This window comes from Citrus clementina, unplaced genomic scaffold (assembly GCF_000493195.1).
Source record: "Citrus clementina cultivar Clemenules unplaced genomic scaffold, Citrus_clementina_v1.0 scaffold_6, whole genome shotgun sequence".
Taxonomy (NCBI): domain Eukaryota; kingdom Viridiplantae; phylum Streptophyta; class Magnoliopsida; order Sapindales; family Rutaceae; genus Citrus; species Citrus x clementina.
Genome location: NW_006262139.1, coordinates 14,927,503 through 14,949,229, shown reverse-complemented (window position 1 = coordinate 14,949,229; position 21,727 = coordinate 14,927,503). Strand labels below are relative to the sequence as shown.

The following is a 21,727-nucleotide window of genomic DNA, read 5'->3' as shown; positions in this document are numbered from 1 at the left end:
GCACGATGCTCGAGTTCCACAGGTAGGTGGCAAGCTTTTCCATACACTAGCCTGTAGGGTGACATCCCAATCGGGGTCTTGAAAGCCGTTCTATATGCCCATAAGGCATCATCAAGTCTTAATGACCAATCTTTTCTGTCCGGCCTCACCGTTTTTTCTAATATGTGCTTTATTTCTCGATTGGAGATCTCAACTTGGCCACTGGTTTGCGGATGATACGGGGTCGCCACTTTGTGTGTGATTGAATACTTTGTCAAAAGAGCTTTGAATGCTTTGTTACAAAAGTGGGCACCACCATCACTGATTATTGCTCGAGGGAATCCAAAGCGCGAGACAATGTTGCTTTTCAAAAATCCTATCACCACCTTGTGATCATTGGTCCTACATGGAATTGCTTCTACCCATTTTGAGACGTAGTCAACACCAACCAATATGTATTGATGGCCAAAAGAAGGGGGAAAGGGTCCCATGAAGTCGATACCCCATACGTCAAAAATCTCAACCACTAAAATTGGATTTAGTGGCATCATGTTCCTTCGTGTAATGCTTCCCATTCGTTGACACCTATCACATGAAGAACAGAAAGTGTAAGCATCTCGAAATATAGTTGGCCAATAGAAACCACATTGTAAAACTTTTGTAGCTGTTTTCTTAGCACTGAAATGGCCTCCACACGCTTGTTCATGGCAGAATGAAAGAATATTCTGAATTTTATTTTCAGGGACACATCGTCTAACAATTTGGTCTGCACAATACTTGAACAAATATGGGTCATCCCAAAAGAAATTCTTTATTTCTGCAAAGAATTTAACCTTATCTTGCTTGGTCCAATGCTCTGGAAGTTTACCTGTAACAAGATAATTAACTATATCAGCATACCAAGGTAATACTTCCACATTCATTAATTGTTCATCTGGAAATGACTCATTCAATGGTAATGATTCTGTAATTGTGTCAAAATGGAGACGAGAGAGGTGGTCCGCCACAACATTCTCTGTGCCTTTCTTATCTTTGAATTCCAAGTCAAATTCCTGCAAAAGTAATACCCAACGAATTAGTCTAGCTTTTGCATCTTTCTTTGTGAGAAGATATTTAAGAGCAGCATGATCTGTGAATATAATTATTTTACAACCAATGAGATAAGATCGAAATTTTTCCAATGCAAACACTACTGCTAGCATTTCTTTTTCAGTAGTTGAATAGTTCAACTGTGCATCATTCAATGTCATACTAGCATAGTAAATAACATGAGGAATTCGATCAACTCTTTGTCCTAAAACTGCTCCTACTGCATAATCAGATGCATCACACATAAGCTCAAATGGTAAGCTCCAGTTTGGGGCCTGAATGATGGGTGATGATGTCAACAATTGCTTTAATTTTTCAAAAGCCATAAGACATGAATCATTAAAGATAAAAGGTACATCCTTAGCAAGTAAATTGCATAAGGGTCTAGAAACTTTGCTAAAATCTTTAATGAAACGTCTATAGAAACCAGCATGCCCAAGGAAAGATCTTACTTCTCTGACTGTTTTAGGTGGAGGGAGATTAGAAATGAGATCCACCTTGGCTTTGTCAACCTCAATACCTTTGCTCGAAATGATGTGACCGAGAACAATACCTTGTTTTACCATAAAATGGCATTTCTCCCAATTTAAGACCAAGTTCTTCTCGATACATCTCTGCAGAACTAGTGTTAGATGATGTAAACATTGATCAAACGAGTCACCAAAGACAGAAAAATCATCCATAAAGACTTCAAGGAATCGTTCCACCATATCAGAAAAAATGCTCAACATGCATCGTTGAAATGTAGCAGGTGCATTACATAATCCAAATGGCATTCTCCTATATGCAAATGTGCCAAAAGGGCAAGTGAAAGTAGTTTTCTCTTGATCTTTTGGTGCTATGGGAATCTGATTATATCCTGAGTAGCCATCTAGAAAGCAATAAAATTCATGGCCTGCTAATCTATCAAGCATTTGATCAATAAATGGTAAAGGAAAATGGTCTTTACGTGTGACAGAATTCAACTTTCTATAATCAATGCATACACGCCATCCTGTAGTTACTCTAGTGGGTATCAATTCATTATCAGCATTCGTAACTACTGTGACTCCTGACTTTTTGGGGACAACTTGTACAGGACTGACCCATGAACTATCAGAAATTGGATAAATGATACCTGCATCTAATAGCTTAAGGACTTCAGTTCTAACAACTTCTTTCATGTTAGGATTTAACCGACGTTGCATCTCCCTAGTAGTTTTAGCATTTTCATCAAGGTGAATGTAATGCATGCAGTCTACTGGGTTTATACCTTTAATGTCTGCTATGGTCCATCCTAATGCCCCTTTGTGCTCTTTCAAAACATCCAACAACTTACCTTTTTGTTCGTCATTGAGGGATGCTGAGATGATTACCGGTAGAGTACTTTCTTCTCCCAAAAACGCATATTCCAAAGTGTTGGGCAATGGTTTGAGCTCGAGTTTCGGTGGTGATTCTGATGATGGAATGAGTTGCTTCTCTGATGGTGCTAGTTGCTCAACTCTTGACTTCCATTTATTAGTGTCCATAGATGGTGTTGAGTCAAGCAGGGCATTGACCTCATCGACCGATCTGTCAATATCAAAATCCAAACCAAAGTGAGTTAAACATGTTTGTAAAGGATCACTAAGGTTTGAAACAAAAGTATCATCAACTAATGCTTCAATTAAATCCACATCAACAATTCAATCATCTACACTGTAAGGTTGTTTGGCAATGTTGAAAATGTTTAGCTCCATAGTCATGTTGCCGAAGGACAACTGCATATTTCCAGTCCTGCATTGAATGTGAGCATCCGCAGTTGCCAAGAAAGGTCGGCCTAGAATAATGGGGATGTGCTTCCTTGAATCCTGTATTGGTTGAGTGTCAATTACAATGAAATCAACAGGAAAATAAAACTTGTCTACCTGGATAAGCACGTCCTCCACAATACCACGAGGTATTTTTGTGGACCGATCTGCAAGTTGTAACACCACTGGAGTTGGGTGTAATTCTCCAAGTCCAAGTTTCACGAATACAGAGTAAGGCAAAAGATTTACACTAGCTCCTAAATCCAACAAAGCATTCTCAATTGTGTGGTTCCCTATACTACATGAGATAGTGGGGGAGCCTGGGTCTTTGCATTTTAAAGGAATTTTATGTTGGAGTATAGAACTAACGTTTTCTGTTAAAAATGCCTTCTTTTGAACATGCATATTTCTCTTTTTAGTACAAAGGTCTTTAAGAAACTTGGCATAAGATGGAACTTGTTTAATAGCATCAAGCAAAGGGATGTTAACACTTACCTGTTTGAAGATTTCGAGAATCTCACCTGTGGATTTTCCCTTCTTGCCTTTCGCTAACCTCTGAGGAAATGGAGCTTTCGGAATGTATTCTCGTGGGTTGGTTTCTTCTTTCTCCTCCGGTGATGATTCCTCAACATTCACAGGTACAATTTGATTTTCTTTTGTCACCGGCATCTCCACTTTGTTGTCGACTTCTTTTCCTTTTCGCAAGGTCATTACTGCTTTGACTTCTCCATGCTGCTGTGGTGAACTGGTACTTGCTTCATGCACTCCTTTAGGGTTAGGCACTGGTTGACTTGGAAACTTACCTTTCTCAACGGTCATTGCCAAGGTCTGAACTGAAGAAGCAAGTTGTCCCACCATCTTCTCGAGGCTTGAAACTGATTGAGCTTGTGAGTTGAAGCCTGCTCTCAACTCATTTCGTAGTCCATCAATGGTGTGGTTCTGTTGCTCAATCGTGGAGTGAGTAAGATTCTTAAGATTCTGGAATGAATCCTCCCATGGTCTGGGCTGAGAGTAACTCTGGTTCTGATTGTATGGTCTAAATGGTGGCTGAGAGGCTTGAGAAATTTGAGGAATTGGTTGCATTGGTGGAGCTGGAGCTGCTGGTCCATTCTGTTGGAGTCCTTGAGACCATGAAAAATTGGGGTGGTCTCTCCATCTAGGGTTATATGTGTTGGAGTATGGGTTGTAATTTGATGGCTTTCTCATTACACCTATGGCATTGGCTTGATCTGAGTATGAGTCATGGTCATGTGGTTCTGTTGATTTAGCAGTCGATAACGATGCTATTTGTCGAGCAAGACCTTCAACCATCTCCTTGACTTCTTTGATTCCCGAAGTTGACTCGCCAATTTGAACCTCATTTACTCCTTTACTTCTTCTAGTATTCCTGAGTGATCGACTCCGTTGTTGGGAATCATCCGCTTGTCGCTGAAAGAATTCCCAAATCTCGGATGCACTTTTTGACATTAGCTCTCCTCCACTTGTCGCCATTAGCCATTCTTGCACATTTGGTAGTAATCCCTCCAAAAAGTATTGGCATTGGTGCCATTTCTCGTACCCATGATGTGGACACTTCAAGAGTAGCCCATTGAATCGCTCCCATGTTTCGAAAAATTGCTCGTCATCTTTCTGGGTAAACTCCGAGATTTCCCTGCGAATAGCATTGGTTTTATGCACTGGGAAATATTTATTCAAAAACTTTGTAACCATTTGTTCCCATGATGCAATGCTATTAGCAGGCAATGTATTAAGCCATGAACGAGCCCTATCCTTTAAAGAAAATGGGAATAGTCTAAGTTTAACATCATCGTCTGAAAAATTTTCATATTTAAAAGTTTGACAAATGGCATGAAAATCATTCAGATGATTATATGGATCCTCATTTTCTAGGCCATAAAATGTGGGGAGACAATTTAGCACACTAGGTTTTAATTCGAAACTCCTAGCAGCTACATTTGGGTATCTTATGCATGATGTGCTCAAATTAGCTAAGGGACTGAAGTAGTCCTTAAATGGCCTCTCTTGTGGTTGCAAATCCATTTCAAATTTATTTTTAATGTGCTTTTGTGTGCGAAGTGTTTTTTTAATTCAAGGTCTATAGGTTCAAGATTAGGTAATAATGACCTACGACCATGCATGCAAAATAAATAAAATAAAAATAAAGATGCAAACAAAACAAAAAATAAAGATGGGAACAAAACAAATAAAAATAAAGAAGAGGGAGAAATTACGATACTAACCTTATTGCGCTATTACAACCTTTCTATAAAAATACACAAAAATAAATACGTGAAAGAAATTAACTAAAAATTAAATTAATAAGATAAACAAAAAAAAATTACAAAGAAAAATAAATAGAAAATTAAATTACAGAATTTTAAAGAAGAGAAAAAGAAAAGAAATACTAACCTTTAAATGTAGATTCACTTTTTTTTTTCTTTTTTTTTAATTTAATAAAAAAATACAAGAAAACAAATAAAAGAAATTATTCAAAAAAATTTAATTCTATTAATTAAAATTACTTACCTCCCCGGCAACGGCGCCAAAAACTTGTTGTGCAAATTTTAATGTACTCGCAAGCGCACGAATCTGTTGTAGTATAGATTAATGGTGACGAGTGTCGATCCCACGAGGAGGTGGATTTTAATTGTGTAGAATTAATTTTGTGAATGGGTGATTGGATTTGTGGTGGAAATGATTGGAATATGCTAAAACTTAAATTAAAATGGAGAGAATAAATTCTAAAATTGGTATTGAAATGGCGAGAATAAATTGACGAGAATTATATTGAAATGACGTACTTGGGTATCTGGATCCGTATCAACATGCATCATGGGCTAAATAATCCGTATTAATGCCAATTAAATCATGAGGGGGGAATCCACACCTCATGAACCACGCTCTAATCAATATGGTGCTAAGGGCTTATCGTGCCAAATAATAATAACCTTATACTAGAGAGCCGGTGTAACCAAGGCGGTATCTAGACAAGACTATTATTATTTGTCGACGAGAAGTCAAAACATCCACAAAAATTAGAGGGGAAGAGAAAATAAATTTACCAAATTAAGCCCATGACACATGTTGAGACTTCACCTTCAACCCAAGCTTGAAAGAAAATTAGCCACTCATAGTTGAACTAGGGGCAAAATGGGAATTTATTAAAATACGAAGAAAATACAAGATGGAGAGGGAATTACAGAAAATGGATCCCAAAAATGGATTCAGAGATATCAAATTAGGGGGGGGAGGCCCCCTTTTTATAGATACATGGAGTAAATCATGGCCATCGGATTAAAAACAGTTTGGACGCTCAGGATTGCGCCACGTCATCAGTCAACAGTCCACGGTTTGACCACGCGGATGAACAGTAACACGGTTTGACCCGACTTTGAACAGTAACGCGGTTTGACCCGGATGAACAGTAACGCGGTTTGGTTGAAAATAATCCTGTGTGATGCATGCACCGTACGCGAGATTTTTCGTCCACTGATATGCTGCCACGTCACCATCAACAGTACATAAGAATTTTAGTCCAACAGGATCGTGACACCTCATCAGTCAATGCCACATCATCGGTCAATGCCACGTCATCATCCGTTTATGTGAACAGTGTCGTGAACAGTAACGTATACAGTACCGTACACGTGAATAGTACCGTACACGTGAATAGTACCGTACATGTGAATAGTGCCATTTTTCCTTTTATGCTCCTCCTAAGGTTTTCGACCGTCCTGAGTTCAAAAGTGATGTCCGTTTTGCCGTCTGATCTCTCCTTTATTGTGAAATGACTATAATGCCCCTAAAATACATAAAATACTTAATTAAAATAAAACACATGTAATTAAATCACAAGAAGGTTAAATATATAAAAGTAAGGGTTGTTAGTAAGACTTAAAATGTAAAATGACGGTTTTCTCCTTTATAAATATGCATTTTCTAACACTCAACAATATGCACAATGGTCTGAACTGAGTCTGTTGTATTCAAGGCTCATGATGAAGGAATCAAATCTCTTATACTAACACATCGCCGCCTGTTTGAGATAGTATAAAGATTTGTTCAACCTGCAAACTAAGTTCTCTTTCCTCTTTTCATTAAAACCTTCTAGTTGGAGCATATATATTTCTTCTTCAAGTTCTCCATAAAAAAATGTAGTTTTCACATCTAACTGCTCTAAATGTAGGTCAAATGTAGCACACATCGCCAAGACTATTCTAACTGTCGTGAGTCGAACTATCGGAGAAAATATCTCGTTGAATTCAATACCTCCTTTCTGAGCATATCATTTCACCACCAATCTTGCACGATACCGCTCCACTTGGTCATTGTTATCACGTTTGATCTTGTAGACCCATTTGTTTCTAATGGCTTTTCTTCCTTGTGGTAGTGGTACAAGTTCCCATGTCTTGTTCTTGTGTATAGCTTCAATTTCTTCCTGCATTGCTATCGTCCACAAAGCAACATTTGGGTTGTTTAAAGTTTTATGGAAAGTTGATGGCTCTTCATCCTCTGTTAGAAGACAGTATGCAACATTGATCTCTATGGCATTCTCCGAGTGCCACGCCAGCAGTCGTCTCTTACGAGTTGATCGACGAACTTCTGGAGTCTCGGACTCAACTTGTTCTTGTTGCTCGTGCTCTGGTGCTACTTCAGAAGAATCTTAATCTTCTCTCCCCAAATTATTTTTCATATACACCGGTACAATCTTTAACTTTTCTTTTACAGTGCTATCATCCTCATCTCTCATTTGCAGTTGATCTTCTACAAAAATAACAGCTCTGCTGATGATGATCTTGTGGGCAATGGGGTCCCACAGACGATACCCCATTACTCCATCAGTATACCCTAAGAAGATACACCTCCTAGATTTTGGATCTAATTTTATTTTTTCTTGGGCATTATACATACGTACATAGGATATCCAAATGCATGTAAGTAGGAATAATCAGCTGGCTTTCCAGTCCACATCTCCACTACTGTATTCAGCCCAATTGCCATGGATGGCGACTGATTTACTAGATAACAGGCAGTTTTGGCTGCTTCTGCTCAGAATGAATTGTGTAGACCAGCAGTTCTCAACATAGCTCTTATAATTTCTATAAGAGTCATGTTCATCCACTCCACCACTCAATTTTATTGAGGAGTGTATGCCACCGTGAATTGCCTCTGACTACCTTCTTGCTTACAGAAAGCAAGAAACTCGCCGTCTGTATACTCTCTACTATTATCCGTCCTCAAGCACTTGATCATTTTGCCGAATTTAAGTTTCACTCGCGCTTTATATTCTTTAAACAGTGGAAATACATCTGACTTTTTCTTAATTAGATACACCCAACATCTCCTGGAATAATCATCAATAAAAGTTACCATATACTTTACACCTCCCATGGATATGTCTAGTGATTCCCAAACATCAGAGTGAACCAAGTTTATAATGCATTTACTTCTAGCAATAGATTTACTGAACTTTAATCTATACTGCTTACTTGTAACACAATGCTCGCAAAATAGTAAGCTTACCGTTTTAAGCTCCAGAAGCAATTTCGCTCAGAGAGAATCTTCAAACCTTGTTCTAACATGTGGCCAAGTTTGAGATGCCACATCATCGTTGACTCTTCTAAGTTTGATGCGACATACGTATCAGCCTCCTGTAGTGTTTTTATTTTAAGCATGAATCTATTAACACAGATCTTTTCTTCCTTCATCAATACAAGCGTGCCTTTAACAATCTTCATAATTATATTTTCAACATAAGTTTTGTACCCATGACTATCTATTTGTCCAAAGGACAATATATTTTTCTTCAGGCCTTTGACATGTCGTACCTCCTCAATTGTGCGAATTGTACCATCAAATATTTTGATTTTGATAGTACCAATACCAAGGATCTCCAAGGCATGATCATCTCTCATATAAACAGATCCTTCTGAGATAGGTTCATATGTGTTGAACCATTCTCTTCGAGAGGTTATATGCCAAGTAACTCATGAGTCTATAAGCCAGACATCAGATAGTCATTTTTTACCTTTTGAAACAGTTGTTGCCTCGTTGTAGAGAATTTCGTCATCATCCAAGGTACTTTCTACACACCCCTGAGCATTTGATGACTTAGGTTCTTTGCTATTTTTTCTCTTCTGATTACTCCAACACTCTTTCTTAACGTGCCTTTTCTTGCCACAGTTATAGCATTTAACATTCTTCTTACTTCTAGATTTTGATCTACCATAATTGTGACTCCCACTAGGGCCACGTTCCATTGATCTCCCTCTCGTCACCGATAGCGCCTCCGCTTGCTGCGAACTTGCTTGTCTGTTTTTCTTATTTTTCCACATGCTCTCCTAATTTAATACGGAGGCTGCAACATCATAAAAAATTAGACTGTCCGTTGGATTGTTGTTCGTCAAGTTGATAATGAGTTGACCATACGAATCTAGTAGACTTTGAAGTAAAAGTTCTGCACGTCCATTTTCCTCTATATTATGACCCAACATTGTAAGTTGTGAAAACAGAGTCTTCAAGGTGTTGATGTGGTCGGTCACCGTTGTAGATTCTGCCATTCGAAGAGTATAGAGTTTCCTTTTCGAAAAGATTTTCTTGTGTAGTGACTTGGTCTCGTATAATTTTGTGAGAGTATCTCATATTTCCTTCGCTGTATTTTTCTCTGCCACACTGGATAATACTCTATCCGCAAGTGCTAAGTGTAGATCAGAAATGGTGTTGCCATCTATCTCGTTTCACTTATCACCAGTTATCTCCATGGGCCTTTCTCCAATTGCTGCCAAGTAATTATTTTTCCTCAATACAGCTTTTATCTTCATTTTCCACAACAAAAAATTATTTCCGTTAAACTTCTCAATTTCATACTTTGCTACCATTTTGTTGATAAATATTGTACACAAACTAGTGTATCACCTCGAATAGTTGTGAGTACATGTGAATATGCACACTAGGAAAGTTTCCAGGAAAGACTGGAGGGGTCACAATGGTCTCACTTAAAACCTAGACTCTTTAGGCTCTTATCGCCTTTGTGACAGAACTTTCCTAAACATGTACAAAACCACACAGTTACTTTACTTACACCACTATTCCCTGCTTTGCACCGTAAAATTCTTGGATCGCTCCCACCGTTTCTCATGAACAGTATCGTATCTATGAACAGTGCCGTTTACGTGAACAAATACCATATATGTGAACAGTGCCGTATATGTAAACAGTACCCGACTCCAAAGAATACAACCAATAGCTCTGATACCACTGTTGGGAAATTAGTGGGTGAAGCAGGGCCACAGCTAACATGAAATTAGAAGAAAATAAAGAACAAGCACAAAAGAGGACACTAGAAATTACGTGGTTCGGCATTTAGCCTACGTCCACGGGTGAAGGCAGAAAGAAAATATTTTACTAGTGAAAAGGAGTTACAAGTATTGTAATATTTTAGCTCACTACCCAAAACCCAATACACTGAAACTCTCAAATCACAATAGTGAGAGCTTATAATTTCAAGCTCTTTAAACTCTCTCTCTAAAATGCTAAATTGTGTTCTCTCTCAATGGAATGAATTTGCTCATTCTCTTCGTTTTTATTTATAGAGAAAGTTTTGGCACTATTCATCAATTATATATTATTTTTATTATTTTATTAATTTTTTTCTTTGCCCTTTTCGGCCCGTTTCTATTTTTTCTTTCTTTCTCCATCTTTTTTTCTTTTGTTCCAGTTAAAGACGGAAGCACTGCCATCGTCTTCAAAATGGGCGAGCCCACCTTCTAGAAGGGTGGTGCCTGCATGCTATATTTTTGTTTCTTTTGAAGTTGAGAATAATGGATTAAACGTTGACTATTTGCCTTTGATTCTTATCTTAATTATAAGTTATCAAGATGTATAGGCAACACATTCATAAACAACTACCTATAACTCTTAAGAATAAAACTATTCTTAAGTAATATGAGTTTGAGTATCACAAAATAGAGGATGATATACCATGAGAAAAAGCTACCTTAAGATGTAGATTAAAAAAGCTCCGACTATGGTTAAAAAAAAAAGGGAAAAGCAAAAGCAAACCAAGATGAGGAAAAAAAAAAGACACTACCTACTTGTTTCAATAAGTTTTAATTTGAGGTGAAGATTACAAGGTTACTTTGACTTGTTCATTCTATTTCTTTATACTAAAGTTGTTGTTATTGAGAGACTTGATAATGAATTTTGAATGATTTGCTTTTCACATACGCAAGAAAGTTTAAATTTCTATATTCTTTAATTAGTTTGAGTGATTAATTTCTAAATCTCTTGATTTTGTATGTACTGTGAGAATATGTCAAAGAAAATTGTCACTAGTTCCATTAAAAGTTCACTTTAGGTATTTCACGCATAAAATATTTATTTTGAATATTCTTGCATGGCGATCATTATTTGAGTCTTTATTTTAGGCAAACATGTATATTCACTGCTCATTAAACCTTAGACTATTTTCTTAAATTATACTTTGGATTCTTTTGCAAAAAAGGGGGAGTAGTAATTCCTTAGGGGAGTCACATTTGTTTTTAGAAAAGAATTGCTTGATTGAGGAGAATACTGAATTTTTATTCTTGAAACGAAGTAAATTTTATTCATGCCATGTTTATTTATTTTTGGACTAACGTGCTCTAATGTTTATGTTTTGGTTAGTTCTTTAATTTATTTATATGCAGACTTTTGCTCCAACGCCATGATATGCTTTAAAGACTAGTTCGTCAAAAGTTTTTGCCACAAGGATGCCAAAGGGAAAGATTGTTAAAACCTAAAAGTCTTAAATAAGTTGACATCTAGTGACAATTTAAGATTTGTATCCTTTTGAATTGTAATTTTCAAACTAAAATCTGCATTAATCAGGAGACTTCTTAATTTAGTTATTTTTTTAGGATATAGAGATTTTATTTTAGGGAGATTATTTAGGATAGAAGGGATTTGATTTTGGAAGTAAATCAAAATTGAAAAGGAATATGTACTCTATTATGATTTACTCTAGGAATATCACCATTTCCTATAAATAAGGATGTATCCTACATATTGAATATCAGTCCACCACAAGCAAAGAAACAGAATTTTGGTGAGCATGAACTGTATTGGGTGCAAAGTATAACTGGATAGTATTGTTTGAACACTACCTGTCAAAACTATTCATGGAGTTTTTGTCTTCATATTTTATATCCACCTTAGTCTACTATTAGACATGTTTATTGATTGGTCGATCTGGAGAAACGGTCATTTGCAACAGTGAATGGATTTCACATTAAGGTTGCAAATAAAAGACAAATGGTGTTAACTAAGCAGATTCATTTAGTAGATTCAACTAAATTGGCGGTAACAGTAAGAGGGAGTTTGAAATCGTGTAAGAATCTCATAGGTCGAATAGGTTGTAATCTTCTTATACTTAGTGAATTACTTAATATTTGGGATAGAATTGTTCTTTGAACTATGTAAAAACATCTGTGTACTTCATTTTCTGAAAATAATTTAGTTTAATTAATTTAGATTTTTAATAATCAGCCTACATCTATAAAATAAATATAAATTTCCCAGGAATAAGGATGAACATCAATCTTTTACCTAATGTTTACCACTGAAGTCTAACTAGCTATACGGTTTCTGTCATGCAACAAAATGAAACTTTTTTCCTTGTGATTTAATAGAGAAACCAAGCTAATGTGGAATTCAGATTCAGCTTCACATTCTTATTGGTGCCACGTCTTTCTATTCAGATTTGGAGGCTTCAGTTTATCTATAAGTTGACTTGATAAATTGGTCATTGATCGATCACTATTAACACACTAATTTATGAAAGATCTGTTTAAATCTTCAACAGTTGATTTTAGCAATGGCCTCTCCCTGTTGATGGTCAATTTCTCTCTACCTGAAAGGTGAAATCCGGCTCCTTCACTGAAAAGCGGTGTTCCTTGCTAATCCAAACCAAGCAACAAATAAGAAGATTTTTTAGAAGATCAATTTGCCTTTGCCTCTGTATTTTGTTACATTAGGTCTGTGCTACAAATTTTCTCTTCCTTTTTGGATTTCAAAAATTCAATGGACAGCAGTTCCAGGGTTTTGCTACATATCTATAGTGCATCAAGAAAGACAAATTGCCTGCGGAAGAGGACTTGGCAATTAACTACATGTATCTCTTCAGTTGACGATATTTCATCATCCAATACCCAAAACAAAAAAAAAAATGTTTGATTCAGGAATGCTAGCGAAGTCTCATACTATTTATTCTCTTATTAATTCATACATTACGCGTGCAAATACCAACAGTTGATTTTACGTAATAAATATTGTGTCCTAGTCATGAGAGCCAGAAAATACGCCTGTAATGTGGATTTCAGACTCAGTTTCACATTCTAACAGGGACTGGACTACTGAATCCATTGTTGGTCTTTTGTTTCGATCTTCATCCGCACAAGATATCCCAATTCGAAACAACGTTGCAGCCTGGTTCTTGTTAAAACTTCCTTTCAATCTTGGATCCACTATTTCCTCTATCCGTGCTTGCTTTCCACATAGAATTTTCTCTTTCACTTCCCTGATGAACCCTGTCAGCTCTGCTTCTTGCCCTTCACTATCTTCTACTACCCAGTTTGAAAGCCGAATTCCTTTTAACATTTCAAGTATCACAACTCCATAACTAAAGACATCGACTTTGGAAGTGATGGGAAGATTTGAAGCCCACTCTGGAGCCATGTAACCTTTTGTTCCTCGAATTCGTGAGAATTGAGAACTATTGCTGCCCCTCTGAGACAACTTGGCTAGACCAAAGTCAGCAATCTTAGGCTCAAATTCGCTATCCAGAAGTATATTTTCAGGCTTTACGTCACAGTGGATAACCCATTCCAGACACTCATGGTGAAGATAAGCTAGACCCTTAGCCGTCCCCAAGGCAACTTTAAACCTCTCTTTCCATCCAAGAAAATTTGAAGAGAATAGATGCTTGTCCAGCGATTGGTTTTCAACATACTCATAAACTAAGAGTCTGTGCATACCTTCTGTACAGAATCCCCACATTCTCACCAGGTTCATGTGATAGATTTTTCCAATTGTACTCACTTCTGCCCAAAACACTTCTTCTCCTTGATGTAAATCTCCTAGTCTCTTCACAGCCACTGCCCTTTCATCGGTCAAAACGCCCTTATACACAGCCCCCGAGCCCCCTTTGCCAAGCTCTTCCTTGAAACTGTTTGTTGAATTTTTGAGTTCAGCATAACTAAATCTCTTGAATTGACTTGATAATGCTCGATATCCGTCTTCCAGAGAGGATGGTATACCTTGTCTTCTAAAGAGCAGCCACCAACCTGAAACAATGAAGAGGACTTCTATTGCACCAATTGCCAGTGCAAACCAGTAAAAATAACTCCATTTCGCTCTCTTAGTATTTCTGTAGTACATCGATGGAGATCCAACCAATATTTCAGATTTATTCGACTGGCATGCAGGATTGTTGCCATTTAAAATAGCTGGTTCTAATGCCTCCACTGTCACTGGCAATTTTAGATACATGTCTCCTGGAAAATTTGGAGCCTTGTAGCCATTAAACAGCTCACTTTTTGTAAAACAAACCCTTTCACCTGTCAGCCTATAGCTAAATCCTGAACACCGAAAGTCATCCAAGCACAATTTCATACAAGCCTCTTTTGATACATGTTCACTGAAGTTGAGGTCAAAACCATAGAAATCTACTTTTGGAACCTTGACGAATTTCACGTCTGTCAAACTTGATGAAGAAGTTCTATTAAACTTAGGCTTGCAACCTTTGCTCCAATCACCCGGCTCAGTTGCCTCATACCCGGGTGGACATGAGCACTTTGGCTCTGGCGTATAAGTGCAAATCCCATTTTTACCACAGACACCATGCACTTTACAGGGCCGCATAAGAGCTTGCCAAGAAATCATCCATAATCCTGTCACAGTGTTAAGACTATAAAGCCTGAGGTTTCCATCATAATCCATTGTCAACCTTCTTTTGATCCCGAAACCCATGTCTGTAGCACTGAATTTCAACTCATCACTTGATGAGAAACTGCCAAAATTATCTAAAACAGCTATTCTGCTACTGTTATAATTTGTTCTTCCATTTTGGAACACATTAAGATCAGGATCTGGCCAGTACACACTTGAAATTTCAGGCCCATCATACATCAACCTCAATACATTATCATTATCAAAATATAAACTAAAATACCCCGACGCATAAGTTCCATTTCCTACTCCAGAAATCAGCTTAGTGCTCTTTCTAAATACTTGATTAGGAAGGAGGGTATCAGTAGGAAAATCAAAGCTTTGCCATAGGATTTTACCGTGTCTGTCCTTGAGAACAAGATTTCCAGGATCCAGAAGCTCTGCTCTATCAGCACCAGTAGAGGTTGTGTTAGTCATCCAAATGACTCTGCCATCAACATCAGTTAAGACCATGGCGCCATTTCTCCGCAGAGAAGCTCTGGAGCCCTGGCCGTTGACTGGTCTGTCACGGTTAGCTGTCCAAACAACAGTTCTGTCTCTAGAGTGCGTGAACCAGATTGAGAACAAATAAGCATTTCCACCCAGGCCATAGAAGCCACAACTGAATGTTTTGTCTGGGGAAGTCAACACGCCTGTATTATCTTCAACAGATAGAGAAGAGCCCCTAGGCAAGAGGTTTTGGCTTTTTGAAGTTTGAAAGCAGAAGAAAAAAGCTATGAGAACAATGAGAAGTGATGGAAAATTTGGAAACATTGAAGCCTGGGAGTGGTATATGATGCTAACAGAATTTGGTTTAGAATTTTTGATTTATGAAAAGATTTGTTGGCGTTCAAGTTTGCAGAGGTCGAAGAAGAGATTAAGAAGAATTTAGAATTTATTTCATTCTTTGCTGATTTTTGAAGAGTCGCATCAATGGTCATGTACAATAGAAATCTTGTAGTCATGGTCCTGATCTGGTTGGTTGCATTTCTCATGTCAAGAAGAGGTTGTCGCAGCCCGTGATTATTGTTTGAATAAATATGGCCACAGTGAGATAACTCCTGTGGTTTGACTACTCGGTCATCATGACCAATTGTTTTCGTAAATGACCTTTCAGATTTTTTTTCTTTTAAGCCTAAATGAAACAAAATTTGGTCACTGTTGCCAAAGGATAATCCTAAAGATTTTATGCGATCATTTCAAAAAAAATAATGAGATTTCCGGAATCATTTTGTCAATTCACAGGAATACTACTGTCATTTTCCCCAAATACAAGTGGCCACTTTAGTTTCGTGAAGCAAAGTCTAAAACTAAAATATAGTTTATAAAAAGGTGTGAGAAAATTACCCAATTTTGGTCGTTGGAGAAGACTTGACAGACGATTTCTAGAAGCTGCCTCAGACTCCATTCCAGTCTCCCCAACGCTCAACATGTTACAGAGCATGGTTAGAGCTGTGAGGATGAGCACACTTGATGATCTCCTAGCTAACGTGTAACAATTAGTTAGCTGATTCAGCTTATTGTTAACAAACTTGTTAGGCGTGTGTAGAAGTTATAACAAACTCTAGTGAATGCGTTTTCATGATGTATAAATACAGAGCTTAGATCATAATTGTTAAGTTGACTTCATTCTAATAAATTCCAGATTCTTCTTTATCTCTCTCTTTCATTTTCTCGTTAACTTTCTTACTGACCAAAGACACAAATTACAAAATCTTTCACGGTATCAGAGCAAACAATGATGAGCTCTAATGAAATCTTAGGATCTTATTGTTTTGTTACTCTTATTAAACTGGATCAGAATAATTACATTGTTTGGCGAACTAAGATCTTAACGTCAATCAAAGAAAACAACTTAGAAAGTTTCATCATTAGTGATCGAGCTTGTCCAGAGCAATTTCTCTCATCAGCTAGCACTGGAGCTACTGATTTAACAAGAACAAAGGATCGAGAGATTAATCCAGAATATAAAGCTTGGATGAAGACTAATTAGTTGATTCTGAGCTGGATGATGTCATCTATTCAGCAAAACTTGCTTGCAACAGTGATTCAATTCTCCAATGCTAAAAATCTTCTAGATGCACTCACTAGTAAGTTTATCTCGCAATCTCAGGCTATAATAATGCCTCTTAAAATGCAGATTCAAACACTTAAAAAAGGATCAATGTCGATGATTGATTACTTTGCTAAAATGACAAGAGTATCTGATAGCTTAGCTTTGGCTAGAAAACTTGTTGAATTGAATGATTTTATTCAATATGTTTTGACTGGACTGGATTCCTCTGACTATGAGTCTCTGGTTATTTGTGTCTTAACTAGAGGTGACAAGATTAATCTTAATGAATTTTACTCATTGCTGTTGAGTTATGAAAATAGAGTTGAGCAGAAGAAAGACAAAATTGCTAGTGATATTACTCATAATTTGTCGGCTAATGTAGCTCAAAAGCAATTTATTTCTGGAAAACATGCTGGTGGTAATCCAAAATATAATAATGGAACTTATGGAGGAGGTTACAACACTGGCTTTGGGATTTTTGCTAATGGCAGTGGTATGGGATAGTCTGGTGATGTTAATTCAACTATCATTTGCCAAATCTATTTTGCACCTAGTCATGGAGCACACGAGTGCAAAAATAGGTACTATTCTGCTTTTGTACCTTTAAGGAATCAAGCAAAAGGAGCTTTTAAAGGCAATTTTAGGCTTGGTCAAAGAAATTTTGGAAGAGGATTTGGAAATGTAGGTGGCAGATTTTTTAATGAAGCTTATGGCAAAGGTTTTAATTCTCATTTTGGCAATGTTTTTGGTCATCCTAATTGTAGAAATTCTAATACGCCAAGAGGTCCTGGATATCAAAGTTATATGATGTACTCAGATCCAACTGAATTTTATGTTTCTCATCCTAGTAACTCCTCTGGTGCCAGTTCTTCTACACTTGGTTTTGGCTTTAATAGAGATTACAGTGGTTGTTCTCCTTCAGCTCCTTTAGTTCCTTCTCTAGAAATGGTTGACGATCTTACCTAATACATTGACAGTGGTGCAACTAATCACATCACCAATGATTTAGCTAAACTTCTTGAACCAAAAGCTTATAGTGGGAGTGAAAAATTGCTTGTTGGAAATGGTTCTTCTTTGCATATTAAACAAATTGGATCAGTATTGCTGGCCACAGCCACACATGAACCTTTATTGCTAAATCATGCTCTTTATGTTCCTCAAATAACCAAGAATTTGCTTAGTGTCTCAAAACTCTTAGCTGACAATGATGTTACTATTGATTTCTTGAAAATTTTTGTTTTGTCAAGGCCAGGAGCTCATGAATCATCTTGCTTAAAAGAATTGCAAAAAGAGTGTTGTATCCAGTCCAAATTACATCTCAACTCTTTGATGATAGCTCAGCTTTGTTCTGTCAACCTTCTTTCAACAAAATTGAGTCTATGTTTGCTTATTTTCCTTCTTTGTCTTGTAATGATTCTAATGTCCTGAATAGTTCTTCCTTTATCAATAATAACTTATGTAAGTCAGCCTTGATAGTTAATGCAAGTACAGTAAATATCAATCTGCTTCACAAAAGGTTAGGACATCCTACTTTTCATACTCTTGAAACTGTATTGAAGGATTGTACTAATTTTACTTTGAATAAAACCAAAAACCTGAATTTTTGTAATGCTTGTCAATTTGGCAAAAGTCATCTGTTACACTTTGATTCTGTTCCAACACAAACAACAGAGTCTCCTCAACTTTTGTATGTTGATCTTTGGGGTCTATCTCATGTTACTTAACTCAAGGTTACTCTTATTATTTTTCAATTTTAGATGATTTTAGCAGGTTCACATGGATCTTTCGTTTGACTGCTAAATCTGATGCACTTCAAGTATTCATAGCCTTTAAAAGTTTCATAGAGAAACACTTGCATAAACATATCAGAACTATTCAAACAGATTAGGGAGGGGAATTTAAAAGTTTTTCTACCTATCTTGCTCAGTTTGGAATTCAATTCAGGCATCCTTCTCCTCATATTCACATCAAAATGGTATAATAGAAATAAAACATAGGCATATTGTTGATATTGGCCTCACTTTGTTAGCTTAAGCAAATTTGCCATTGAAATTCTGATGGAATGCCTTTCACACAATTGTTTTTCTCATCAATAGGTTATCTACATCAACTTTGAATAATATTTCTCCTTATCAAAAACTTTTTCATCAAAAACTTAATTATAATTTTCTCAGAACCTTTTGTTGTGCCTGTTATCCTTATCTCAGGCCATATAATAGACATAAACTTGAGTTTAGATCAGATAGATGTGTTTTCATTAGCTATAACTCTCAATATAAAAGGTATCAATGTCTTCATTTTTCTGGTCGAGTGTATATCTCCAATCATGTAATCTTTGATGAATATTCTTTTACATATGTCTCTGGTTCAAATTTTTCTTCTGTCACTCAATCTTGTACTTCAACTGATACCGTCTCAAATTCTTCTACTGTCTCTACTCTTTCCTTTACTCATTTTCCAATACTACAACCTCCTCTACAACCTCTTCCAGCATGTGTTTCCTCAGAGCCTTTATCAACAGCTCCTAGAGAGGTACATTCTCCTTATTCATCATCTTTTGACATTGAATCTCATACACAATAATTGTATGATATTCAACCCTTGAATGACACTCAATCACCACCACATGTAATACCCGCTGCACCACTAGTAAGACATCCAATGATCACCAGATCCAAGGCTAGTATTTACAAGCCAAATTCTTATCTGCTGCTATTTTAGCCACACCTTCAGAACATACATCTGTTTCCCAAGCAATATCTGATCAAAAATGGTTTAAGGCAATGCAAGAGGAGTATCAAGCTCTTTAAATCCGTCATACCTAGGATTTAGTATTACCAACAACACTGTCAAAGTGATAGGAAGCAAGTGGGTTTTTAGACTAAAACACAACTCAGATGGTACCATTTCTAGATACAAAGCAAGACTAGTGGCCAAAGGTTTCCATCAGACACATGGAGTAGATTATACAAAAACTTTCAGTCCAATTGCGAAAACTTCGACAGTTATAATAGTTTTAAGCTTAGCTATCATGAACAAATGAATTCTTAGACATGTTGATGTAAATAATGCTTTTTTAAATGACATTTTGGTTGAGGATGTATATATGGTACAACCTGAAGGATTTGCTGATACTACAAAGCTCAATCATGTCTGCAAACTCAAGAAGACCATCTATAGGTTAAAGTAAGCTCCAAGAGTATGGTTTGACAAGTTTAAAATTGTTATAGTAGTTCAATGGGGTTTTCTAAACTCAAAATCTAATAGTTCCCTCTTCTATATGTGGGAAAATGGTCATATTTTACTTGGTTTAGTACGTGTTGATGATATAATTATTATTGGCTCTAACTATCAGTTGGTGTAGCAAGTAATTCACAATATACAGACTACCTTTGCTTTAAAAGACTTGGGGGAGCTCAACTATTTTCTTAGGATTGGAGTTTCAAAGACAGCTACTGGATTTTATCTTTCTCAAGCAAAATATATAGCCCAGTTCCTAAACCAATGTCAACAGGACATCATCTTAGCAAAGGATCAGGTCCAACTATTTCTAATGCATCTCAGTATAGATGTATAATTGGGGCCTTACAGTATGTGACCCTAACAAGACCTGAGATAGCATTATCTGTGAATAAACTCAATCAACTTTTGTCTTCACCAACAACAGAACATTGGGAAGTATGCAAAAGACTTTTGCAGTATTTAAAGCGTCCCATTCACTTTGGTTTGCATTTTTACCACTATGGAACATTACAAGTGAACTATTTTAGTGATTCTGATTAGGCATGTGACAAAGATCATAGAAAATCAGTTGCTGGATATGCTTTGTATCTTGGTTCGAATTTAGTTTCCTGATGTTCTAAAAAGCAACCAGTGGTTTCAAGATCCATTACTAAAGCTGAGTATAGAGCTTTAGCTTAAGCTACATCTGAGGTTGTTTGGATTCAAACTTTACTTAGTGAATTGAATATTAAACTTGTTACAACACCTATAATGTGGTGTGATAATCAAGGTGCTATATTATTGGCTTATATTCCAATTTATCATGCTAAAACTAAACATGTTGAACTGGATATTCATTTTATTAGAGAAAAAGTAGCAGCTAAAAAGATTGTTGTGCAATTTGTTCCGAGTGAAGATCAAACTGTAGTATACTTACCAAGCCACTGACTTTTGATTAGTTTCATTAACTTCGCAGCAAGCTAAAATGTCCAGGATATGAGGGGATGTTACAAAGCATGGTTAGAGCCGTGACGATGAGCACACTTGATGATCTCCTAGCTGATGTGTAACAATTAGTTAGCTGACTCAGCTTATTGTTAACAAACTTGTTAAGCGTGTGTAGAAGTTATAACAAACTCTAGTGAATGCATTTTCATATTGTATAAATACAGAGCTTAGATCTTAATTGTTAAATTGAGTTCATTCTAATAAATTACATATTCTTCTTTATCTCTCTCTTTCATTTTCAAGTTAACTTTCTTACTTACCAAACACAAATTACAAAATCTTTCACAACATAATCAAGTACTTTTTGTGTCATCGAGAATATGGACGGTAACCATTGAGAATATGGACGGTAACCTATTTTGCACCATCCACGAGCAATTGATTCTTATGTATGAATATACATGTCGTACCATACCCCATGCCTTGCTGAAATGTGCTCATGTTAGTGCTATGTTGTACTAACGTATACTGTGCCTCATGCTAGTGGACTGATGGGCATCTTCAATATTTATCATTGCAAACTCACCAACCCAATTCCAAGTCACTAGAGAGAAAGAAATATTTATTTCAGTGATCAACGTTATTCATTGGCAGCCTGCTACCTTACAGCTGCTGTAAGGTGCAGCCCTCTCACGTGAAC

The 21,727-nt window shown here is 36.7% G+C and overlaps 1 protein-coding gene and 1 non-coding gene across 2 annotated transcripts; one reads left to right on the top strand and one right to left on the bottom strand.

Moving 5' to 3' along the window:
* Positions 1–4,392: 4,392 nt before the first annotated feature.
* Positions 4,393–4,496, top strand: LOC112097560. Its single transcript, XR_002905091.1, has one exon. It is a non-coding gene; the product is annotated as a small nucleolar RNA R71 (small nucleolar RNA).
* An 8,655-nt stretch (positions 4,497–13,151) lies between these two features.
* Positions 13,152–15,647, bottom strand: LOC18039198 (putative receptor protein kinase ZmPK1). Its single transcript, XM_024182425.1, has one exon. The coding sequence runs from the start codon at positions 15,573–15,575 to the stop codon at positions 13,152–13,154; it is 2,424 nt and encodes an 807-aa protein (XP_024038193.1). The 5' UTR covers positions 15,576–15,647.
* Positions 15,648–21,727: the final 6,080 nt, after the last annotated feature.

Excerpts from the sequence above, each read along its gene's own strand:
- LOC18039198 (XM_024182425.1), bottom strand. The coding sequence starts at position 15,575 with ATGTTTCCAAATTTTCCATCACTTCTCATTGTTCTCATAGCTTTTTTC.